This window comes from Phocoena sinus, chromosome 12 (assembly GCF_008692025.1).
Source record: "Phocoena sinus isolate mPhoSin1 chromosome 12, mPhoSin1.pri, whole genome shotgun sequence".
Taxonomy (NCBI): domain Eukaryota; kingdom Metazoa; phylum Chordata; class Mammalia; order Artiodactyla; family Phocoenidae; genus Phocoena; species Phocoena sinus.
In genome coordinates, this window is record NC_045774.1 from 56657537 (window position 1) to 56685337 (window position 27801).

Here is a 27801-nt window from a genome sequence, read left to right on the forward strand (position 1 = left end):
TAAATACATAAATTGGGTGGTTTACATACATGGACCTGCACCATTGTATGTCATGTAACAATGGTGACCAGTAAAGGAAAACAGAAACAAAAGGAGACGCAGAGTCAGTATTTCTTAGTCAGCATTACTTTTCCTCACCCTCTCAAACCTGGGAGTCATCAGTAGTGAAATCTGTCTTACGTATGCCCCTAGCCAATTACCCAACTTGTTTTCCTCAAATGAAGCTATAAATTATCAATTTCTTTTTAAAGTAAAGTTTTGTACATACAGATCTTCCTCAACTTATGGATGAACCCATCATAAGTTGAAAACATTGTTAAATCAGAAATGCATTTAGTACACCAACCTACCAAACATCATAGATTAGCCCAGCCTACTTTAAACGTGCTCAAAACACTTACATTAGTCTACAGTTGTAGTCAAAATCATCTAACACAAAGCCTATTTTATAATAAAAGGTTGAATATCTCATGTAACTTACAGAATACTATACTGAACTATAATGAAAAACATGCTGGTTATATGTACAACAGGATGGTTGTAAGTGTATTAGTTGTTTACCCTGGTGATGGAGTGGCTGACTGGGAGTTGGGGCTCACTGCACTGCCAGCATCACAAGAAATTATCGTACTACATATCACTTGCTCAGAAAAATAAGATCAGAATTCAAAATACAGTCTCTACTGAATATGTGTCATTTTTGCACCATCACCATTGTAAAGTTGAAAAATCGTAAGTTGGGAACTGTTTGTAAATTAAATTATCTTTAACGTGACATTGATTTAGCAGGTGACATTTACTCTGGTCTACCTAAATATGCTAACAAGGGTCTCATCAGCATAAATCCAAATTAAATGTTATGATCTTTTTATTTTCTTTATATTTTATCATACATACTCTTTTTGATCTCTTCATTTGCATAGCTTTCTTAGTAACTTTTTAAGATATCTATCTCCGTTTAATTGGAGAAGCACAAAAGTAGAAATGTTAATAACTTCTGTTCTTCATAAGAATAGATATGTCATTCTAATAGTTGTACATAAAAGTAAATCTCAATGTTCTTTTTCAAGAACTTATTTGACTATACTAGGAATTCAATATAAATGTTTCTAGTGATGTTTAAAAAAGAACCTCTTGCCATATTTTCTCATATTTACTTAATTTTCCTCTTACCGTGAAAAACTATATATTCCTAATGTTTGTGTCAGTAAAGAAAAAAAGTCAAATAATACAGTAAGGGAAAAAAAAGAAAAAAAATCTTGATTCAGCATTCTTTCCAAAGTAAATTACCTACTGATCTTTTAAATTACTTTAGACTGAGACTACCATGATGTCATAAAGACAGAGACTAATTATAATTTAGGGTCAATAATGGAAAGTTTTCAAGGGCCGGACAGGTAGCATCAATGTGTGACGTGAAAGGGCATAAGCCAGTAGTAAGAATTTCCAGGCTAGGGAGTGAAGTTTTTAAATCTCACAAAAATCTCAAGGCAGAAGAGCAAGAGGGGCCACAATCCCAACCCGCTCTGCTGTGTGCCTTGGGCTGCATGTTCCCAGAGCAGGTACTTTTTTCAAGTTCCCAGCAAGGCATCACCAGAGTTAGAAGAGGCCCTGCTGGGGACCTGGGTGGAGGACAGAAGGGATGTCAAACCTAGAATGCCTGCCTGACCTGCTTAAATTGTTTCAATTTCAAAATCATTTAAAAAAAATAAATCTACTCTGTTGGCTAAAAAAGACATCTGCAGATTGTATTTTGCAGTCACTGCCATTTTTCTGCCCCTGATCTATAATTAATACCTATTACGCATTTGTCCTTTAGATTTTATTTCCCTTTTTTTCATTATTGGTTAAATAGTTAGATTTCTTTCAGACATGTAATTCTACCAGCCAAAGCACTGGCAAACATCATTTGCCCACTGTCATCTGCCAAATGACACCCTCAAGCTTGACCAGTAAGTTTTTCAACTTTCTAATCAAATCACTAATACAAAATATTGCCCATTTCACTTACATCATCCTCCATGATTACTTTTATAAAAAATAATTTAGCTGAATGTTCATTCTTCTAAACATACTTATCTAGTTTCATCCTCTGTCAGTTGCTTTTCTAGTACTATTGGGATGAAAGGGTTCTGGCTCAAGAATCCATAATTATCTATAATCACAAATATTAGGTATCCCTTTTTATAAATCTCAGGTTTCTGAGCAGAATATTATGAAGTTTCAGAAATTTCAATGGCATAACATTTTAAATCAAATAAAATTTTGTATGATTCCCAGATTTTAAATCTATTAGGACTGTATAATTCAAAATTTTGTACTGATTGAAGAACTTTTCATCAGTGGGGTTTATTGTTTTGTTTTAATCACGAGAGCCACTGATTAAGTTAAGACAATCTTTTTTCTTTTAATCTATGTTTGGAACCATGATTTTTTTCATTATATGATTTAATCAAGTCATTTATTTTTTCTCAGTTCCAAAATTTAATAAAGTACTCTTGATCTCACAGAGGTATTTTAGATAGAGTGAGTCTATATCTTGGCTGACTTGGATACTTCAAGTTTATGGTTATCTTCTTGGTGTAATTATTAATAGCAACCCTCTTGTACAATTAAAAATGTCATGGTTTGGATACTAAATGATAAGGTCACTTTAATTATAAGCATCAAGTTAGATAAGTAATTTGAAAGTACTTCAAAAACCACAAAGAACTATAGAAAATTATGGTATTATTCATTTTTCTTATTTTATATTCTGAATGGTTCTGAAAATAAATTGGCTCTTCTTCATAAAAGGAATGCATATTTATTGTTGTCAAATTATAAAACACACAAAAAATATGAAAGAGAACATCAATTTAAACTTTGAACCTACATACATACCCATGTCAATCATAGCTAATAAAGCTTAGTGTATTTCCTTCAAGTCTTTTATCTTTACATGTATGTTCCTTGCATAATTTCCATCATAGCCTTGTAGTTAATGGCCCAGACTCTGAAGGGGGTGTCAGACAACCTGAATCCCATTACATCTCCACCACTTACCACCAGGGGACTGCGGCACATTACTTCTCTGTGCCTCAATTTCCTCATCTATAAATGGAGGAATAACATTATCTACCTCACAGAGCTGTTGTGAGGATTAAATGAAAAAGAAGTCAATGCAAGGTGTTTATAAGTGTGCTACAAGTATTATATAAATTATTAAATACATCCTGTTTCTATACTATTTTGAGCATTTTCTTCTGGCATTAAAATTAATCAAATTCATAATTTGAATGATTGCATAATATGAACATCATATAAACATATCACAATTTAACTATCATTGTTAAAAACAAGGCTTTAGTAAACAGAGTTATTTACAAATATTTGCCCATGTCTTTTATTATTTTAAAAACAAATTCCTAGAATTGGAATTACTGAGCCCAAATAATATGAATTATTAGGATTATTAGTACATGTTGTCATATAACTTTCCAAAACTATTGTTGTGTTTGTTATCATCCCCCTGACAGTTCATGGTATAATACAACTTCCTAACAATTCATCTTCTACTTTTAATAGTTTGACTTACATAATTGAATGATACTATAATGGTTTATGACTGTTGCCTTTATTTCTAGATAGTATGTTTTATCACATAAAAATAACTTTTTATTCTAAGTAATTCTTTTCACCTAAATTTCCAGGACCTAGTATTAATCATGCTTACCTTATTTATATATTTGCATTTGCTGATAAATAATTATCTCTAATTATACTTTCAACATACTTCTCATTCTATGGGTTTCTTTATAAGCAGCTCATCATGAATGTTTTTAATGTCCTATCTTTTTTCTCCCTGGATCTTATTTTTAACCTTGTTCCTTTCATATTTTCTGGTTTTCATTATTTCTTTTCTACCTCTGGATATTTTGGTAGACACTTTTCCCTGTGGTAATTTGTGAGATAACAAAGTTTTCAGTCTACTAAAGGGGTGTGGTCAACTTTTACAATCACATCATAAAATCAATATTGAATCATAAAAATTAAAATGGCATCTATTCTATGAAAATTCACTACTTTGGTTCATTCTGCTACTACACATACTGATCCATAGTTTTAGTTAATTTAATCTGGCGTTGTGGACACTGCCTCTCATTTTCTTTTGCTTGACATATCATAGATCATCTCTTTTCCAAGGAAAACAAATGTAATTTTTAATATAATCTTTAAAACTATTATTCAAAAACTTCTCTCTGTATGCTTTAACTACTTTTACTGTTTACTAGGATTTCTAGCCAGTTTCCTCTTTTTGAGTATTTGCTTTCATTTATCATTGTTCTTATAGAAGACAATTTATTTGTAAAGGATAACTATGTGACATGCTTCTATCTGTAGATTTGAAAATATTTTTGTCATGTTCCTGTACAAAGAAAACTTGACTAAATAAAGACATATTGTGTCATAGCCTTCTTCCTTCAAGAGCTCTGTTTTAGTCATGTTTTCTATTATTTAATGTTACTAAAGAGACTGAGGGCAGTCCAATATTTGTTTCTTTTTTGGTAAATATTTTTTTATTGAAAGCTTCTAGTAATCTCTATTTGGAAGTTTTAAATCTCAATCAGGAGGGAGAGAGAGAGAGAGACATAGAGATAGAGACTGTAATTCATTTTTCATTATGTTTGCCAGAAATATAAGGCATTTCTCCATTTTCTGAAGGTGAATTTTATTGCATTTACAATTTTCCTAAACTATTCATGTGGTCATGTTTTCTATAAATGTTATACTTATTTATTTATTTATTTATTTTTCGCTACGCGGGCCTCTCACTGTTGTGGTCTCTCCCGTTGCGGAGACGTGCAGGCTCAGCGGCCATGGCTCACGGGCCCAGCCGCTCCGCGGCATGTGGGATCTTCCCGGACCAGGTCACGAACCCGTGTCCCCTGCATCGGCAGTTGTACTAACCACTGCGCCACCAGGGAAGCCCAATAAATGTTATACTCTTTAAATGGATGTTTTCCCTCTTTCACTACCTTACATATGTATCTTCATCACTGATAGAAACATTGGGAAAAGCAGTTCCCTCTTCTGTGTAGCAATGGACAGAACAACTTATGTATGCCCCCAACACAGGAGTATCACATTACATTTTAATTGTAATTCTTTTTTTAATCACTCTCTAGTTAAAACTTAAATCCCCTGAGGCTAGAGACTGGTTTACTCACCCTTTTATCCTAAGGCCTTTGAATACAGGACATACTAGGGATTTTCTGTGTGAGGGTTCTGAATATACTGGTCCTCTTTGTCTCAGAAATTCCATTTGTTTTACTTTGAATTAAAATTATATTTCATTTTTATGTATCATATCTTCTTGTGTTAAACTTTAAGTGCCTTCAAGGAGGATGTCACAACTTTGAAATTTAGATAATAAATACCCAATGAATATTTATTGAATAAACGACTAAACGGAATAAATGAGTGAATTACTACATAACGAAGACTTTCAGGATTTTTTAGGTTGTTAACTTTCCACACCTATTCATTCATTCATTCACTCAGCAAATATTGAATGTATACTGTGTCTATTCTTTCATATTTACATATTTTGTTTTTCATGTTTTGTTCTTCATGTTCTGTTCAAGTTCTACCTTAATATCATCTTTAACTTTGAGAGTAATAGGTCACATATCTTTGCTACTTATTTGAATTTTTCCTAAGTTACATTTTATATGTGTTAGTATAAATATTTGTAAGAATTTTATGTATTTTATGCTTTACATTTTATACTTCTCAGGATTTTTAAAAAAATTCTTCATATAATTTCATTTGGTAAAATATATTTTCTCTTTGGTTGCTTTGTTTTATTTTTTTAATGTAGAAAAAACATTTGTTTTCTGAATGATTTTAAAATTATTTATCTGAGTATCTCGTTAGTTAGTTGATGCTTTATTTATTTATCTTTGTTTTTGACAGTTTTCTCAGTATAAATTTCCTTTGTTTTGTATCTCATATTACTCCTTTATGTCCAAAGAATGTTTTTCTTTCCTCTCCTGAGCTACATAATTGCTTGTCTCATCTGTAATTAGCATTTTATAATTTCTTCTAAACATGTAAGTTAGCACTGCTTCTTGTAAGCAGAATCAGTGAGACATTTTTTATGCTCTGTGGAATGTGCAATAATAATTTGTTTGACAAGTATATCAAAAACTTTCTCAGGTCGGAACAAAATAAACATTCCCAGCTAAGTGTAAAATATTAGTTATATATAAAGTCAATCTCATTTAAAGTTAAGAAATAATTTCCCCACTAAAAACCAACTGGCACAATAGGATCTATCAAAATTCTATTTACACTGTCTTATTGCCATTTACTAACAATATAACCATGGATGTTGGAGAATGAAAAAAAAAGCAATACAGTTTTTCATTATAGAGTAATGTAAAAAGGAAAATGAATTCTCTGATTATACACTGTTTTGACTTAATTTTAGACATATTCATCTGTCTTGAACAAAGAACGTAAGTGGTACTTTTCCAAAGAAGGCCTGTGTGGTGATCATGAGAAACCACACTGTACATTGTAAAACAGTGTTAGCATAATGTAGAGTCTCTATCTAACACCCTATACAAAAATAAACTCAAAATGGATTAAAGACCTAAATGTAAGACCAGAAACCATAAAACTCCTAGAGGAAAACATAGGCAGAACACTCTTTGACATAAATCATAGCAATATTTTTTGGATCCCTCTCCTAAAACAAAGGAGAAAAATAAACAAATGGGACTTAAACTTAAAATCATTTGCACAGCAAAGGAAACAAAACAATCAACAAAATAAAAAGACAACCTACTAAATGGGAGAAAATATTTTCAAATGATATGACCGATAAAGGGTTAATATATATTCAACATACATAAATAGCTCATATAACTCAACAGCAAAAAAACTAAACAACTCCATGAAAAAATGGGCAGAAGAACTGAATATACATTTTTGTAAAGAGGAAATGCAGATGGCCAACAGGCACATGAAAAGATGTTCAACATCACCAATCATCAGGGAAGTGTAAATCAAAACCACAATGAGATATCACTTCACACCTGTCAGAACTGCTATCATCAGAAAGAACACAAAGAGCAAATGATGGTGAGAATGTGGAGGAAAGGGAGCCCTTGTATACCAAGCGAACTATTGTAAATTGGTATAGCCACTTTGGAAAACAGTATTGAAGGTTCTCAAAAAGCTAAAAATAGAGCTACCATATGACCCAGCAATTCAACTCCTGGGTACATATTCAAAAACAAAAAAAACAAAAATACTATTTTGAAAAGATATATGCACCCTGATGTTCATAGAAGCAGTATTTAAAATTGCCAAGATATGAAACCAACCTAAGTGTCCACCAACAGATGAATGGATAAAGAAGATATGGTGTATATATAAAGGAATACTACTCAGCGATAAAAAAGAGTGAAATTTTGACATTTGCAGCAACATGTACAGATTTGGAGGATATTATGCTAAGTGAAATAAGTCAGACAGAGAAAGACAAATAATGTATGACATCACATGTGGAATCTAAAAAAATATTACAAACCACTGAATATAACAAAAAAGAAATAGACTAATAGAGAACAAATTAGTGGTTGCCAGTGGGGAGAGGGAAGGAGAGAGGGGCAATATAGGGGTAGGAGGTTAAGAGGTGCAAAACATTATGTATAAAATAATCTACAAAGATATATTGTACAACACAGGGAATATAGCCAATATTTTATAATAACTAAAAATGGAGTATAACCTTTAAAAATTGTGAATCACTATACTGTACACCTGTAACTTATATAATATTGTACATCAACTATACCTCAATAAAAAAAAATCTTCCCAATAATTAGCTGCCTACAACCACATGACCCATACAGTTTGCCTTGCATTGTGTTTACTATTTCTTTGAGAAGAAAAGGCATTCCTGATAGTACTGTTTGAGGGTATTGAGAATTAAAAAGCATAAGGAAGGTGCTGGTATTAAATGCTAATTTACATTTGGAAGATATTCTCTCCAACTGACTGAATATACTTTGGTGAACTGCATGTTTCTCGGTTAACTAGTGTAACCATTCTTTCTGGATAATTTGCAAACTCAGGTTTCTCAAGTCTATATGGAACATGAGTAGTGAGGACAGAGTTTTTACAACATAGTAGTTTTCTTACTAAGTGTTGCAGGTAAATTAGAGACTTTTTGACTTCATTTACTTCACCCCTTCCTGTGTTAAATTTTTAAATGGAAAGTACAGATAGTTACTTACATTACTTTCTAATAACAATGAATAGTATTGTACTTCCATTGGGTTAAGTATTAACAGGAGATCACTTCAGAAAGAATTGTCATCTGATCTCTCAACAATAAACACGAAACATTTCCTAGAAATGCCTATGTGCTCCCTGACAGGGAGAAATCAGAGTAAAGAATAATTACCTGGGAACTGAGTCTTTTTCATACAGAAGTGATTTGGCCTATGAGTACAGCACAAAGAAACCTTCAGTTAACAAATTTTCTAAAACTGTCTATTAACTAGTTAACATGGGTTCTGGAATTTCACCATTTGAGAACTACAGCATTGATGTGAAAGCAATAAATGAATAAGTATATAAAATAATGATCTTACAGAAAGGAATGACTAATCTAAACATAGATTTTTCACCCCTAAGGTTTTTATTTTTGTTTAGGGCAAAGTCAACCTTAAACATAAAGAGTTAAGAGACAGGTGGTAGTTCTGATTTTTAAAATAAAATTTGAATCAATGAGTTAACTGTTCTCAAATATAATGACATGACAATATTAAATTAAGGGCCATTTTTTGCAAGGATAAAAATGTAGTTCATTGATTTATTTGAAATAAAACCAATGTATTACAATTACATTTAGTATACATGTTTAATTCAAATTCAGTAACTGAAAGAAAAAAATCAATATTTGATATTCTCTGATGGACCAAAGTAAGAAAGTGTGTGCCCTCAAGTAAGGCAATCCTATTGATTTTTAAACATAAACATCATACAGAGCTTTCTTAAATATTTTACCAACCTGAAGGTTAAAAGTTATCAAGCAAAATAATAACTATAAATATACTGACACAAACCAAAAAATGTCAGTACAGTTGTGAAATAGGGCATGTAATGATTCTTTATAAGAGTTGGACAAATTAAATGGTTAACATCTCTAAAAAAAGACACTAAGTTTGGGTCCTGCCTGGGATCCAGTTTTGCTTTTTAAGAAGCAAACAACACATTTCCCACTGGCTTAAAGATTACTGGTCAACATCACCATTAGCATTGCTTTCCTACATAGAGGCAAAAGAAATCTCAGTTCCTAGGAAAGTTGGGGGTCGTTGTTGCCATGGGGACCAAGACATATGTATCAAATGCCATCAAAGAGAGAAAGATAAAAGCTGCTATGCATTAGGTTTCTACAGATTAAAAAAAAAGTCTCACTTATCTAGTGTGGATTTTCAGATTTAGATAAATTTGGAAGACTGTAAATTCCATTCAGACACCTTTTTCACAGGGAGCTAATGACTATAGGATTTTACTGGCAAGAGAAAGCACAATAGTAAAATTTTCTACAGAAATTACCACTTTTAAAAATATATATATATTCTACCAAGAAAAAAAATCTTCAAAAAGCACTTTGAAACATGTTCTGTTCCTGGAACATATATGCCTGTAAACTCAGGCAGGCATGGTTTCACTACTAATTCTCACTCTCTCCATATATTATCAAAATATTTGAGTTTTCAGCGGGAAGCCTATGGATTGCTGATAGCAGTTTCTCTACTGGTGGGTAAAAATGCAAGCAGTGAATATTCAGAAAACACAGATTTTAAAAGTTGAAATGAAGCTTCACTTGAAAGTAAAATATAACAAATTTAAACTTTTTAAAGGTTTGCAAATATGGATTATTTTGATTTATATTATTTATATAAATACTTAATTTTGTAGAAATTGGCAAACATATATTACATAAGATGGCTTTTTATAGCCAGTTTTCTTTTCCAAGATTTTCCCTAAAGATGCACCAGTTAGAAGCTGATTTTATTATAAAAGCACACTGAGGCAAACACATGGCATGACTGTTCACAGGCCTATACAATTCCAGGACCCTTAGCACCATTTCTGGCCAGATAAATGTATTAGTTTGATCTTTGTTTTTTTCTAAATTAATATAATATTACCATAAAAGCCAATTTCAATAAGGATTTATTAGGCCTTTCCACTGAGGAGGCAGAACATTCTATTCTCCAAGTTCTATTTTCATATAAATATCACATTTTAAGAGACTATCAGCAAAATAACCAGAACAGATAACAAATTCTGATGCTACAGGAAGGGCAAGAGAGGTACACAGGTATGATTTTAGTTTAACATTTCTACTTAGAAGAAAATATTCTCTAGTATAATAAAAATCCATTTGAACAATCAATAAAGTATAATAGCAAGAGACTGATTCTTTTTTCTTGGAAAGCACATGATGTACATAGTTGTCACAATGGACATTCAATAATAAAATTCAATAATATGGTAGGATTAAGCAATTTTATTATTGCATTATAGTTTCTTAGAAGGAATTCTTTTCGAAGTTTGTTTTTTTTTTAATGCCCTTTAGATAGCTCAGCTAGCAATGGAAATGCACCATTTTCGTGTAGTGTCAGCTCAGTTCAAACCTATTTTGTGTGAAACCCTTCCAACTGTTTTTGCTCTAAACAGAATCTTTTTGAAGTAATATTCTAAGAACCTTCTGAGTATTTCTTAGTATCTTTTGCCATTAGTCATGCTTTTGTTCCATCTGAAGCTGGTCTTTCCTAAAACATAGCTAAGCCTCAGAAGACTAGGTAAGTAAGTTAAGCCATTTCCAATGGTAAATCATATCCCAGTTAAATATTATATTTAAAAAACCCTAAAAATATCAATTTTATTGTCAGTTATGAAGACATTTTTTATTTCCTCATGTCAATTATGTCCATTTTTCTTGGCCGTTTTTCTTTTTGCTATTTCTCCTTCTTCTTCCAAGTTCCACTGACAGACTGAATACACAAATAGATAACAGTCAGACCATGTACGACAATAGAACTTTAACCAGATCCTCTGAGCAAGCATCATGGGAAGCCAAACCACAACCTCTGCAGCAATCTGCCCAGAATGGTCAAGATTTGTTCAATAACTTGCAGCTTCCTTTTTTTTCCCCTCTCTTCCAACTCAGGAGCAACCAGAGAAACTCACCAAACCAATCACCCAAGATACCTTGCTTCTTGTTAGCCCACCTCCAGTTTTCTCATGCCAACAATCTCCAATCAGAGCACACCTGAGGCTTTCCCAAATAAAGCTTTTCCACTCCCTTGCCTGCCCTTGAATCTCTGCCAAATATACGTTGCTCCCTTGCTATAGCAAGGTCTGAATAACAACTTCTGTTTGTTCTCATCCAAATGGTCTTTGTTTACTTCCACACATAAACTTACAATAAAAAAAAGGAAAATTTATAAATAGAATATTTATTTTTACTCATCGATGTAATGAAGTGTCAGAAAGTATTCAACTGCACTACATAGAAGACCAGAGATGCCATTGGTGCATCCTTATAAGCTCAGACTTCAGTGCTGCTTTCTCCTGTGCTATAAGATCCTTCACCCCTTGAATTCTTGACCCACTACCCCAGCCCACTGACTGTCTGACTATTGGATTTCTCTTCCCACTTTGTAAGTATGGAGCAAAGCTGGAAAAAGTGGGGGGAAAAAAGCTCTGCTATTGGAAAATAACTCTGCACCAGACACCTGAGTAAGTATTCTATGTGAAGTATCTCTTATGATTCTCATAGAGATCCTTCATTTGTTCAACAGTCAATAAACATTTCATGAGGATGTACTTCGTGCCAGACACTTTGCTAGGCCTTGAATATGTAAATAGTGAGAAAGGAGACACATTTTTCTGCACCTAATAGGATGTGTATTCTGGCTAGGGACGCAGCCTTAAAAAAAAAAAAAAAAAAAGTATGTAAATACACAATTATAGGCAGCGTCAGGAAGAAAAAGTAGAGGACACTATGAGAAACTTAAATTTGATTAGGCTTAGGGAATACCTATCTAAGGAAGTAAATGTAAGCTGCAACCCCCAGGATGAGTAAGAAGTTAGCCAGGCAAAGGTGATAGGAATGGGTATTCCAGACCGGGAAAACTCTACTGCCAAAGTAATAGAAAGTCTTGACCTTGTGAGGAAATGAGAAACAGCCAGTACAGCTGGAGCATAGAAAACCCCTGAGAAGATGGTGAGAGTTGAGTGGGAGAGGTAGGGAATTCATTGTAAATCATGTTTGGATCTTAATCAAAATACAATGGAAATAAAGGGATGAGTTAAATTAGAGAAATGACATGGATCATTTTGCTTTTAAAGACATCCATTGGCTGCTATGATTTGGCGAATGGATTACAAGGAGGAGTAGAACAAAGGCTTGTTGGGGCTCCAGTGTATGTGTCCAGGGTAGGTTCCCCTGGCCATGATTGTAGCAATGGATTTAGGGAGAAATGGATGGATTCTAAACGTATTTTGAAAGTGGAATATACAATACGGTCTTTGAACTGACCAGAAAAATTCAAGCTGCGAAAATCACTTATTCTGGTTTCCTTTTCCTATTGTTAGTAGTTTCAATACCAGGATCTTAAAGAAAGAAATTGTCCTATTATTGCCTGAGGTAGACAAAGTTGCCTACTGTTTTATCCCCTTATTCTCCTTCTTTTGCTTTAGAGAAGGCACTGCCACGGCCCAAGAGCTTGTCTGGACAGGTGTGGTTGGTTGTGTATGCGGTATTGGTGACCCTCCTTAGACCTGCCACCTGTGAATAACTGCAGGAAGGAAGAAATTAACACATCCTCTCTGGAGGCTGACCGGAACCAGGAAATGTTTGACTTTACTCCCTCCCCTTTTAGTATAAAAGAAGCCTGAATTCTAACTCAAGCAAGATGGTTCTTTGGGACACAAGTCCACCGTCTTCTCAGACTGCCGTTTTTATTGATAAATTTGTTATTCCTTGCTCCAATTAAACAAACAAACAAACAAACCAGATGTGGTTTGTTGTGTGTGAGGTACTGGTGACCCTTCTTAGACCATGGCTAACTGGGCTGGGTTCTAACCAAGATCTCCATCGAGATAAAGGAGAAAGATTTCACTTTGATCTATGAACCCTAAGTGGAAAACTGTGTCCAGAGTAGCATTGTAACTCCAAGCTCAGTTCCCTGAATATGTCCTACTGAATATGTCCTAGTGGTGGAAGATGTGGCTGGTCGTAAGGGTTCTTTAGTAAATAGCTTGATTGTCAGAAATATACCTGCTCCTTCCTGGTTTATCTGCTCCACAGTTACAAACATCAGAAGTATGGATTTTCCTCCTATTAACTGTTTCAATCCTAAGATTCACATTTCAGAAAATGATTCAAAATATATCATTTTAATGACATACAAGCAAGAGATCTTTCTTTTTAGCACATTTCACTGCCCAATCCTATATTACTGGGTTGGCCAAAAAGTGTCTTTGGTTTTTTAAGTAAAAATAAAAGACACATTTTTCATTTTCACCAAGAACTTTATTCAACAATGTATTCACCCTTTTGTTCCACTACCTTCTGCCATTTTTCAGGCAACTTCATAATTCCATCTTCCCAAAACTTTTTATCTTTTTGAGCAAAGAACTGTTCCAGGAGCCTTTTACAGTCTTCCAGGGAATTGAAATTTTTTTCCATTAAGAGAATCTTGTAAAGTCCTAAATAAATGGCACTCCGAAGGTGCAATGTCTGCTGAATATGGCAGATGAATCAGAACTTCCCAGCCAAGCTGTAACAGTTTTTGCCTGGTCATGCAGTCGTACGTTATCCTGATGGAAGATTATGAGTTTTCTGTTGACTAATTCTGGACACTCTTCGTTGAGTGCTGCTTTCAGTTGGTCTAACTGGGAGCAGTACTTATTGGAATTAGTTGTTTGGTTTTCTGGAAGGAGCTCATAATAAAGGACTCCCTTCCAATCCCACCATATACACAACATCACCTTCTTTGGATGAAGACTGGCTTTTGGTGTGGTTGGTGGTGGTTCATTTCACTTGCCCCATGATTTCTTCTGTTCCACATTATTGTACAGTATCCACTTGCCACTGCCCATCACAATTTGTTTTAAAAATGGAACATTTTCATTATGTTTAAGTAGAGAATCGCATGCGGAAATACGGTCAAGAAGGTTTTTTCTGCTTAACTTACGTGGACCCAAACATCAAAGCGCTTCACATAACCAAACTAGTGTAAATGCTTTTCAATCCTTGATTTGGATATTTTGAGTATGTCGGCTATCTCCCGTGTGGTATAACATTGATTGTTCTCAGTTAATGTCTTGATTTGATTGCTATCAACTTCACTGGTCGACCAGACCATGGAGTATCATCCAGCGAGAAATCTCTAGCACGAAACTCTGCAAACCACTTTTGACACATTCAATCAGTCACAGCACCTTCTCCATACACTGCACAATCTTTTTTTTTGCATTTCAGTTGGGTTTTTACCTTTCTTGAAATAATAAAGCATAATATGCTGAAAATGTTGCTGTTTTTCTTCCATCTTCAGTATTAAAATGGCTACACAAAAATTCACCAATTTTGATGTCTTTTTTTAAATGCACGCTGATATGACAGCTGTCACATACAATCTAAAAAAATTATTTCGAATGAAGTTAAAGACAACTAAGTGCTACTAGAGCCATCTTATGGAAAAAACTGAATGAACCTTTTGGCCAACCCAATATAATTTTATGAATCGATTTATAATTGGCAGGTTTTCTTCACTAGAGCAAAACCTTCATAGGGGCACAAGATAGAAGTTCACTGCATATTTGTTAGAGAATTAAATGAATAAATAAAGTGTGCTGGTCAAAGATGACCAAGACAAAACTAGGAAAAGGCAGTAGCATGAAAAGATAGAATTGAGGATAGTTAAAATTCCTAGCCTCAACCCCTATTAACGTATTTCCAGGTTCTTTTAGAGACCATGATATTTTCACTTCAGCCTGTCCAAGAGGGAAGCCCTTCGCACTCTACTTTTTTTGAGATGGGGAATTTGGCCCAGAGAAGTTGGATGGAAGGATGACGTTCACACACTTGTTGTGATACAACTAGAAGAGTAACTTAAGCCTCCTGAATCACCATCTATTGAATCTTCCAAAGTGTGAATTCTATCAAGGTAGGAACTGTTTTTTCATCTATGGATTGGTAACTATACTTTTTAGGAAAAAATAAAAGTAAAATCAACAAAACTTAGGAGCCTTAATGAGGCAGATATTGTTACCACCCCAGGATGCAGTTGAAGATGCTGTGTTTTAGAAGGATTAAGAAACTTGTCTATAAATAGTAAATGGCAGAACAAGGATTTGAGCCTAATTTTTTCTGAACACAAAATATTGATGAATGTCACGTCAACATTTATAACTCACATTGTGATACCTTGCTTATCGATATGGTAGATCCTCACATGTACTTGGTAACCATTATATTCAGGATCTTTTTATAATTCACACTAGAGCCTAGGAAAACCTTCTCTAATATTTTCTTTGAGTCCAAGGGACTGGGTCTATGGTAACATGAAGAGCATCACCATTTTTATGTTGATGTGTTGAAATACAAGCAGTGGTCGAAGCTCATCCTAGTGACTTAGGTATTTCCAAACATAAGATAATAACATCCACAGTAAACACTGAGATAAGCCCATATGAGCTGACTAAACTCCACCATTATCAATTCCAGTTTTGGGTATAAACTAATGTTGTTATCTTGGAAGTAAGGTAATTAGGAAGTGACAGCCTCACGAATATTTTAGTTCCAGTTTATTATAAAAGATTCCTAATTTTGCATGGTCTTGAAAATGGGTACAACCTGAAACTCTCAATGAGAAGAGGTAATACCCCTGTTAACTTCAGTCATCAGTTGGCCATGATATACTTCTTGTCCTGGTGATATCAAAAATGTGTGTTTTCTCATTCCTGCATCATTTGAATCAACATTCATATATACTATTTTCTCTCAGGCTAAAATACCCCTTATTTTGATTCAATTTCCTTCTTCAGTTTCCATCTATGAATGATGCTCCATGTTCAATTGTTAGCTGAAACATAACTCATTATCTTTAAAGCGATGTTATCTCAAAAAGAATTTTTTCTCAAGTTCTTACCAAAATATCTTTTTAATCTGTAACTTTCAAGGAATCCATCAGAAAACAGCTAAATGCATATATTACAAACTTACACTAAAATGTTCTTAAAGTAAGCACACACACCCAAATTCTATGAGCCTTTCTTGTACTTTACCTCAATACCTATAAATGGAATCAAGAAAGATAGACCCAGTGTAATGTGTAGCATTTGTGTTCATACCTAATTTACTCATGTATATTAATTCATGCATTTCTCTTGAATTTGATCCAGCAGCAGAAACATGTTTCAGTATTTAATCCTTCTGTATGGTCTGCTCTAAGTAGGAAAGTCTATGAAGGCCTGTGATTATAAGCTGCATATACAAAGATTCATATTACATCAAACATTTTCTAATTATTATATCAAATCTTACAGCTAATTAAGATTATATTAATATATTATATTTATTATTTTAAATTAATATTATATACATTGTATGCAGAGAATCAGAAAAACCTGATGAGAAAATAAAAACATTTAAATTGCCTTAAGATATCCTTTATCCTTGAGTCCTAATAGTCAATTATTATATTCAATATATATATAACGAATTGAAGATGTATATTTTTAGAGTTACTCAATAAAGTTAAATGTCAATGAAATGTATCTACAACAGGAAGTATTGCTTTATCTCTTCACTAGGATATGTTTATTTAATAATTAAAATAAGTAAACTGAATGTCTCAAGTACCTTTTCCAGACCTTCTTCCTTGAGGCTGATCACATCCAAATCAAAATCTGTTCGTAAGCCATTGGTTTTGTTGAAAGTTATTCTGCCTGTGAGGCCTTCCCAATGTGCCTATGGGGAAAACAAACAAACAAACAAAACTCATAAATTAGTAAAGGATGAGAAGATAAAACAATTTTGTACAAAATGTTTTACCTTTTGTTACTTCTCATAAATATACATTGCTATACATTTTTATTCTCTTCTGAACTATGACAGAGGTTTTTTCTAAATATGATATCCTAGTCTCAGTAAAAATTTATTGTAAATTTTTCATTTTAAATAATGCATTTACCAGGTATAATTTTCCTTTATGAGAAATTTGTGGCGTATGTTTTAAATAGCAAACCTCTTTTAGCAAAGTGAGAAGAGTTTGGTCACTTATAATATTTATGAGATAGTGACTATCTTGCTGGAGATTACAAATAGAACTACTATTATAAAATACCACTCCTAACACCAAACTAATATAAAGTAAACATTTTATTACAATGAAAGAAACTGAATCTAGGAAAAATTATGCGATACTGCTTCAATTATACATTTTCCTCTTACAATAATTAACTTATTACTTTATTTTTCTTTGTGTGAGGCTGGGAGAAATGTATCAAAATTACTTCACATCAAACTATACTTCCAGTAGAAGGCTCTCTCCAGGTAGAAGGGGGTGAGAATACAATAATCTAGCTACACAATGGGTTCATCCCTCAAAGGTGAGCAAATAATGAGGTTTTTTTTTTTTTAAATATAAAATGATTTCCTATTTTGCTGGTTATATAGCCCCAATTACATGTTTGTTTGTTTGTTTGTTTTTTGCGGTACGTGGGCCTCTCACTGTTGTGGCCTCTCCCGTTACGGAGCACAGGTTCCGGATGCACAGGCTCAGTGGCCATGGCTCACAGGCCCAGCCACTCCGCGGCATGTGGGATCTTCCCGGACCGGGGCACAAACCTGTGTCCCCTGCATGAGCAGGCGGACTCTCAACCACTGCGCCACCAGGGAAGCCCCTACATGTTGTATATTATTTGTCATTTGCAAGTAGCTTGGGAAAATAGTTACATATGAAAATTTAAAATAATGTAACATATACTCACAACTATGTTTGAAAGAATATATACTGAGACTCAAAAGCAGTAAAGCCCAGTAGATAAAGGGTAACATTTCAATAAGGATTACAGATGGATATCATTATTACTACATTTCTTAGGCTCCATGTGCTTCTTGGATACTTATGTGTAGGGATTCTAAAATAGATTTAGGCTAATAAATTACAAATAAAATAGAAAAAAAAAACCTATAATATATATCTCTATGCATATTGCAACAGGTCATCACTGAGTTTACTGTGTTAACAGGTCTCCAGTAAGGAAGAAAAAAATTTTATTAACTCAACTTCGTCCAAAGAAAATAATTGCAGGCGGTTAACAAAAATCTGTATTTAGTATAAAAATAAGCAATGGGATCAAGAAGTACAGAAGCAGAAGTGCAGAACAGTAAAACAAATCTGGGTTAAAGACAGCACAGGGAAATGTATACCAGGTGAAACTGTACAACTAATAAATCCAATCACAAATTCAATTCTGGACTTTCCAGCAACCAAAGCAAAGAAGAAAATATGATGAACTGTAACATACAGGATCCATAATTTAAGACACACCAATTGCCCAGGAGAAACTCAGCTTTTCCTGGTACTGAGACCTGACAGAAATGTCTCTTTTCGGTCCTCATAAGAGTGACCCTGTGTGATTTAATGCAGCGGTCTCCAACCTTTTAGGCACCAGGGACTGGTTTCATGGAACACAATTTTTCCATGGATGGTGGCGGGGAATGGTTCAGGCGTTAACGCGAGCGATGGGGAACAGCAGATGAAGCTTTGCTCGCTCACCCACTGCTCACCTCCTGCCACGTGGCCTGCTTCCTAACAGGCCGTGGACCGGTATCAGTCCATAGCCCGGGGGTTGTGACCCCAGATTTAGTGGACAAGATCCTCAATAACACGCTACAATAAATACAATAGCGAGTTTCATACAACAGCCTCTTACAGGGTTGTTTGACACTTCTCAGTTGTCAAGTGCTGCATTCAGAAAAAGCTCCTCTTCAACTAGCCAAACCAGGGTGCTATGTTTGCAGCCCTGTGATGCTTAGTTTTTTACACCAGAAGTAAATATAGAATGTGGAGTAACAAAAGAACTGCATACTGTTCTAGGAGTATCATTTCATCTATCTGAGAGCTCAATAACAATTAGACAAGGAAAATTCATGGATATTCTTTGCCAAGGACCTGATGATTCTTAATTATGATTCTATTTGCACTTTTATTTTCATGATGAGTAGTTTATTATATGATGAGCTGATGATTTCTTTTAAGCCATTAAAGAAAATTTTTATATGGTAATAACAGCTGTGACTTTTCATAGCAAAGATTAAATTTTCATAGTTAAACTTTCATATAAAAACTCGTAACTCAACTATACTTTAATAAAATTTTTTTTAATTAAAAAAAACTCCTGTTGTAATCAAATAAAAAGTATCCTTAGCTGACAAAGGAATTTCCTTCATGAGAGGAAGAATGGGAAGAATATGTGTGCATGAGGTGAGTGTGTATGTTTGTGTGTGATCTTTAAGAGTTTTTTTTTTCTCACTATGGGCATGCTTGGTCTAAAACTATAACAGACATAATTAGAAATGATACATGGCCATAAAATGGTTGTATTATGCAACATGAAGCAAACTTTGCACTTTCATGAATCCATATCTTGTTTTATGTTAACGCTAATACAATTAAAATAACTAGACGTTATACTTAGGAACCATAGCTCTAAAAAACAATTCTTGAAAACTTACAAATTGGGTGTAATTTAGTGTAGTGCAAAGGGCATTCCTGTTAAAAATTCACTGCATATCATGTGGCCTATGATATAACCATTCTTCAAACATCTATGTTTCCACATAAATGAAAAGTAACATACATAAAGATTCAGAAAGGTGAAAACTAACAATGTCATAAATCATAGGTCACTGATTTTCATCTGTTCACACAATCACAGATATTTTGTAGGAAAGCCATTTATTTATCATGTAACTTTTCCCTTCCATATTATTTAGTAATAATGTTAATTTTGCTTGTATGGGGAAAGGTAGAAAGTTTAATTTAAGAGATAAAAGTAAAAGGTCACCTGTTAGGAAAAATGCAATAATCTCAATTCATTCAGCTTGAGGACAAGCAAGACAGGACAGATGTGCTTCTCCTGACTCACCTCTTTAATTAGGCTCATGAAGCGGGTCCCAAAGCGCCAGGGTTTGTGTCGATTGCACTGTAAGGAGCTGACTGTCATCTGGGGAAACTGCTGGACGCCCACAGACACCACGTGCACAGCATCATACATGAGAGCAGCATCCGTCTGAAAGCCGAGAGAAAAGGAAATGTGGCATCAATACAACACGGGAGACCCATGATAGGTGGTTTAGAAGTGGAGAGAAGGAAAGGGTGAGAGAAATAAATACCCAGTTTTTCTTCATGTAAGGGAGAAAACAGTATCTCCACATGCTGTGGTTCTCTTAAGTAAGATATTGTGATCAAATTACTTCATGGGCTCCATTAGAACATCTGACCTACCCTCCCTTTCCTGAAGTGATAACCCAATTTCATATCATCCTAGTATCTCTGCTGAAGTAGGAAATGTGTGCAGACATGCATTATTTCATTTTTTGTCACACCCTTTGTCTCTTACTCTGTTCTGCATGCGTGCGTGCACGTGCGTGTGCACACACGCACACACACAAGGAATGCCAATGTGAACATTTTGAATGGTTACATAAATTACATATTGTATATAAAAGTAAATAAGTAAATAATTTCCTTGCATAGGAAGAAAAAAGAAATTTTAAGAGATTCACCTAAAAAGTTTAAAGATATAAACCCTAATTTTTTCTGCAATTCAGCTTTTCAAAGGGTTCAATCTGAGAAATGATGCTAGAGTGTTGAATCTCAATACATGTGTTAATCCCTTTTCAAGAAACTAAGCTTAATCCCCTGTCCTGTCTTCTTTTCCCCAAATTTCCATATGAATACAAATTCATTTTGGCTTCTCAAGTAAGACGAATATGAATTCTACTGTGTTTGCACCTGCTCAAATGACTGACCGCTTTAGAGGTGGATGATAAAAAATAAAATGTTTATAAGTCATAACAAACCAGAGGCTCAGTGACTGTCAAGTGCTGTGTTAAATGGACCCTCACATTGTGCTTGACAGACCAATGCCAGGCTCACTACCTACAGAAGAGAGCCACTGACAATGCGGGCAGCAAGGAACTTTGGGCCATCTGCTTGGCATGGTTTGGAATAAAAGCATATATTTCCTCTTCTCATTCACACAATTAGTGAGCTGTGAAATGAATTCCAAAATGAATAGGAACCCTGTAGATTAATAGCGTTTGCCACAATACAATACAAAATGAGTACACACAGTAGCTTTCATGCAAATGTATCCTCAGGAACTTAACCACATAAAATGGAAGGCAGCTAAACAGCACAATGCAGTGACAGAACATAATAAAAATACCATTTTATAGTTCATAAATCTTTGGGGAATAGAGCTCAGATTCATAACTTCCATTTGGTAAATACCAGCTGACTACTTTCACACACTCTGATGGCTGCACAGTGAAAACTCGAGTAGTGGAGTTGATACAGGCACATAGCATGAGCCTGAGGATCAGACTGCTATTTGTCTTTGGCCTGAGTTAACACTCAGAGGACATATTTCATATACCACATGGATGGTTATAAAAAGAAGTTACCAAGATATGAGAGACGCACTTGATTTTAAAATAAAATGAAGTTTTAAAAAATCACTGTCAACAAATGTATAGAGATATGAACACTTTCAGATACTACTAAAGGGAAGATAAGGGGCAATTTTGCAGATCGCACCACAAGGGAGTTTTTAAAATATCCATGTTCTTTTTCACCTAGTAATTTCTCTTTCTGGAATTTGCCCTGAGAAAAATCAAAGATAAGAACAAAAGCTACCTACATTATTTCTTTAAAAAAATAAAATAGAGTGGAAATCTACTGAATGTTCAAAGTAAGGAAACACAATAAAATCACAATGTATTTCACATAAACATTAAAAATCATGTTGTGAAAAATAATCATTCAGATGAGAAATTGCAAGTGGTAAAATGCTAACTGCAAAAATAGCTTATACAGAACTGTATTTCTAGCATAAACCATTATATACATCTTCATGAATACTTAATATGTACTATTCAACTTAATTCTCACAGTAATGGTTTAATAAAAACACTGATATTGTTCCCACTTTACAAATGACGAAACCAAGGTTGAGAGAAGTTAAGTAACTAAACAAAGTCACACAGGTAAGAAGCGGAGAGGTCCCAATTCAAACAGCCTCACTGCTCACAGCAAGTATTCTGAAACATCATACTGCATGTTATATGGACAACAACCAAAACAAACTGAAGGGAAGAAAATACACTAAAATGATACTAATAATTACTCTTGGGAGATAGTGGTGAGTAGAATTTATATTTTTTCCTATTTCTTTACTTTTTGCATTTTTTTAAGATGGAAGTTTACTAAATACCATTGCAATTATTCCCAAGATGAAAATTTTGATCTACTGTCACAAAATAACTAAAAGAACACAAACTATGATATTACTACTATCCTGCCATGACTTACTGACTTACATGAAAATCCTAGAATAGTAACCTTCTCTAAAAGGACAATGCTCGGAAAGAATTTTGCTTAATTAAAAATTTGAAAATCATTTTTGGTACATAGTTTTAGCTTCTGGATCAGAGGATATACCAGATGATAATAAAACTATTTAAGATCTGTGATTTTAAATATAATTATAAAAGGAAGACAATATTTATTAAACTATAAGTTAAATACTAGAGAAAAAAATTATAATTAAAAGGTTGTTGATCAAATTTCTTCTTGAATTTCCAGTTTAAAAATATGTTAATTTATTATAAAGCAATAAATAGAACTTCTGAAACTACTCTCTCTGATATTTTCATCTGCTTAGGGTGCTTTTTTTTTTTTTTTTTGCAGTACGCGGGCCTCTCTCACTGTTGTGGCCTCTCCCGTTGCGGAGCACAGGCTCCGGACGCGCAGGCTCAGCGGCCATGGCTCACGGGCCCAGTCGCTCCGCGGCATGTGGGATCTTCCCGGACCGGGACACGAACCCGTGTCCCCTGCATCGGCAGGCGGACTCTCAACCACTGAGCCACCAGGGAAGCCCTTAGGGTGCTTTTTTTGTCCTATTTTTAGACTAGTTGTTTTATGTGATAATATGGAGTTGTCCATTTAAACTTGATATCCTGTCAGGTTTTCCTTTACTGTATTTTTTCCAAAACTGTACATATGTAAATTCTTTCAACTTTGGAAAGTTTTGAGAAAACTCCAGCTTATCAAAAGTGGTTTTCTTATTTTCATGAGAATGCATAAGCTTGAAATTTTTTCTTAATTTAGTAATATTACTAGTTAACATTTGTTCAGTATTTATTATGTGTAAAGGCACTTTCCTTAAATCATTTCCTTTAATTCTCATAACCATCATGCAGTTGGAAATTCACTGGGTCTGTATAAAATAGGAAACTGAAGCACAGAACAGTTAAGTAACTGGTCTAAAAATCATAGCATAGGGCTTCCCTGGTAGCACAGTGGTTGAGAGTCTGCTTGCCGATGCAGGGGACATAGGTTCGTGCCCCGGTCCGGGAAGATCCCACATGCCGCAGAGCGGCTGGGCCCGTGAGCCATGGCTGCTGAGCCTGCGCGTCTGGAGCCTGTGCTCCATAATGGGAGAGGCCACGGCAGTGAGAGGCCCGCGTACCAAAAAAAAAAAAATCATAGCATATAGAGGTGGAGCTGGATTTGACTCTAGAAAATCTATCCAGAATTTACATACTTCTCTCTAGTTTCTTGCTCAGTGCTCTATATTTAATAAAGCAAAATAGTTTAAATTGTTTTAAAGTTATAAAAAATAAGAAATATCAATAAGTACTTGAATACATTAATCTATATAATTTCTTAATAAGCAGTAAATATTTACATAATGAAAATGTACTACGAAGTAAGGGAAAGTATAGATTGTAGAGAACTGGTAAATATAAATTCACAAAAAAAGAAATACACTGATGTATGAGATTAAGTCTATAATAGGTTAGTCAGAATAGAAACATTAACCAGGAACAAGGTCATGAAAGAAGTAGATTTATTCTATACAGTTGCTGCTCGTTAGGTTTACAAAAGGCAAAGGTACTAGAGTATCTTTCAAGATCAGGCTTACAGGGCATCTTTACTCCCAACTCTAAATTGTAGAGTTTGATTGAGCTGCTCTTGCTAAGTCCTCTACCCACTCATTTTGACTCTATAATCCTTTGCCTTGACTCCTCTCAATGGAAAAATACAACGAAAGAAGGGAGGAGTAGAACAGAAGAGGAGAAAGTAGAGGAGACACACAGGTTAATTACTTTGTCATCGTTTTTATATTATCGTTACTGTCAAGTTACATTGCATGCTTACTCTGTGCCACACTATGTCCATTTCTCTATATGCATTTCACAAAGACCCTATGTTTCAGGTGATACTACTCTTATCATTTAGAGAGGAGAAAACTGAGGCTTAGCAAGGTTGAAGTAATCTTCTCAAGGTCTCATCACCTTGAGAGACAAGACTTAGAAAACAAGACTCAGGCAAAGCTTAGCTCTTAGAACTACCATCCAAACTATCATAAGACTCTGGCAGAAATAAGACTCCGAAAAAAGCCTTAAAAACACGATTCAGACAAGGTCTAATTCTTAGAACCACCATCCTACCTACCATAACCACCTATCTCCCCTAAACCATATTCCCACTGAAACTATGACAGGCCATGGAGGGGAAACTGATGGCAGCAGATCTCATATTTTTGGAGGTTCTGCTGAATACCAGACAATTATGTCCCATAGACAGTATATCCCTGAGCTGAGATTCAAATAAAAGTTCATTTGTCTTACAAGTCAAATTTTCTTCCTTGTACATAATAGCTACCTCTAAAAAAACTTCAGAGGTAAGCAAAACTGTATTTTAACCAACTAAATTAAAATGGAGTATGTATACAATTTGATTATTAAAATACATAGGAGGGGGTTAGATAAAGTTGTAGTCATTCAGATCCTAAACTACAAAGACCAAATCTAGGCAGAGAGAAAAAATAAATCAGCAAGGAAGACAAAACAAATCCATCCTATTTTCTCTCTTTCAAGTATAATTACTCACATACATAAATAGATCACACTTATTGGAAAGCTAGAATATGTGTTCACCCTGGGAATACAGACCAGAAGGAATCGCAGTCTAGGTAGGTACAGACAGAGTCAAGTGCAGCCCTCCGTGTTTCACTACTAGGTCAAGCATCTATCAATAGCAATACGAGCCCCCTTGAGAGCCCATCTCAGACTAGACTGGAGTTGTACTTTATTTTTCTTTCCAAAATAAGTTACTTAACCTACAAAGAATGTCTGTCAGCCAAAAACTTGTTTTGCAAACCTTTAAAACTGTGCAATACTGTCCTACACATTTCAGTAAAACAACAATGATCTTTTTAAATGGATGGTTTGAAAAGATCACAAGAAGTGCCTTCTCATACATTTTAAATATACATTAGCCATCTCCCTAACTTATTGCTGGGTTTATCTCATATCTAGTTTAATTACTTTTAGTCATGCAGTGTGCAAGGTGGATGCAGGTGGAAGAGTGATGACTGCTAATTTCTATGGTTGAGCTATTGCCACAGAAATTGGTTTAGTCACCCAGTGCTATTTCATCTATCTCAAGTAACCTCAAGTCTGATGAGACTTTAAAGTATTGAAAGAACACTGAAATGTAAGTATGCTTACATTTCTTTTATGCTCTGACAAAATCCACTGCATATTTTTAAATAATTGAAGAATCAGGGAGATTAGATGCTCTCAAAAGTTTCAGATGATATAATTTACCATTGCTAAATATTTCTGATTTGGGATGTATGACTGAAACATTTCCAACAGGAATAATAATGGATACTGTGACTAGTTAAAATATTTCTATGTACTTAGATTTCATTTACAGAAGATTCTGGTACTAAGCAGTAAATTACCAAGCATGTCCATATGGAGTGCGCATGTTATTTCAGTTTCTGATCACTATAATCATCATCATTAAACATCTTTTTTGTAAAGTTCTGGGATAGATGTTCTAGGAGTCATAAAATATTAAAACATAGCCTTTATTCACATGAAGGACGAAACAGTTAGAAATGAATAATTTTTAACTACATATGATCATAGAAGGGAACATTGCTACATAAAATCTCTCTGATATTCTAAAGACTTCTCTTTGCAAAAAGCTATCAAAGGTAGGACTTCCCTGGTGGCGCAGTGGTTAAGAATCCGCCTGCCAATGCAGGGGACAAGGGTTAGATCCCCAGTCCAGGAAGATGCTACGTGCTGCGGAGCACCTAAGCCCGTGTGCCACAACTACTGAGCCTGCGCTCCAGAGCCCGCAAGCCACAACTACTGAGCCTGCGAGCCACAGCTACTGAAGCCTGCGCGCCTAGAGCCCATGCTCCGCAACAAGAGAAGTCACTGCAATGACAAGCCTGCGCACCATAACGAAGAGTAGCCTCCGCTCACTGCAACTAGAGAAAGCCTGCATGCAGCAACAAAGACCCAATGCAGCAAAAAAAAAAAAAAAAAAGAATAAATTTTAAGAAAAAAGAGAATTTTTAAAAAAAGCTATCAAAGGTATTTATCTTTCTTCCCAATGGGGAGGCAGTCTTCTGGAATATTCCATTCCCCTAGTAACATGACTTTTGGGTAACCCATTGAGTTTTGCCTGGGAGAACTTGGAACACAGCCTTTACCCATTTATCTTCTCTATTATGCCAGCAGAGTTACATTTATGAAAATGTCATTCTGCTGAAGCACTTTTTACATATTTGAGCTCTTGACCTAGGCTCCAACACACCCAATACTGTATTTAATAATTTACATTTAAATGTAACTAATCTTAAGAGTGATATGATATATGATCGTATCTTGATTACAGTGATGGTTATATGGGTGTATACTTAGGTCAAAACCTATCAAATTGTACAATTTAAATATGGGAAGTATAATACATCAATTTTACTCCAACACAGCTATTAAAAAAAAACTGATCATGCATTTTTCTGGGAAGATGGTTCATAAATTTCTTTTTATTCTATACGTATCTAGAGTCCTCACAAACTAAGCGTCACTGATCTGTATCTTCTTTCCTCCTTGAACATTCTACTTTTAATAAAACTATTTATGCTTTCTCATTGTTTATCTTCCTTTCTTGATACAAGCATCTTTTGGATAATAACCATACCTATCTTTGTAATACCATGCACAGTATCCCATATATTGACTTGCCCATAGTAAGTGTATAAAAGCATTTTTTCAACAAATTGATGAATTCAACCAAAAAGTTCAATTAAACTGTAAAAGAAATAGATATTAGGAAGCTCTGAATAACAATCACACTTTGCCATCTAGCTAGAATGTATTCCCTCCCAGAGGTACAGTGAACTAAATCTGCCAGTAGCTCAGACCTGGGAGGAATGCGAGTGCAGCCTCTGTCCTGTTTCTAAATGAATTTATAGTAACAGTTCCGTGAACACATTTATCTTTCCATTAAATAAGTGCAGGCAGGTCTCCTTTGAGATCTGAATGCTAGCTGGCAGGTGGCAGATCCATTCTGGAACTCCTACGTCGCAGATTTTGCTCATTTCTGTATTCCC

The 27801-nt window shown here is 34.6% G+C and overlaps 1 protein-coding gene across 3 annotated transcripts in view; it reads right to left on the reverse strand.

Moving 5' to 3' along the window:
* Positions 1–27801, reverse strand: part of GRIK2 (glutamate ionotropic receptor kainate type subunit 2) — a 631568-nt gene that overhangs the window by 217873 nt on the left and 385894 nt on the right. For all 3 annotated transcript variants that reach the window (XM_032651171.1, XM_032651172.1, XM_032651173.1), the window contains exons 7-8: positions 20239–20382; positions 16946–17053 (exon numbers count right to left, since the gene is read on the reverse strand). In XM_032651171.1, coding sequence (XP_032507062.1) covers positions 16946–17053; positions 20239–20382 — 252 coding nt within the window. The remainder of the gene's footprint in view (positions 1–16945; positions 17054–20238; positions 20383–27801) is intronic.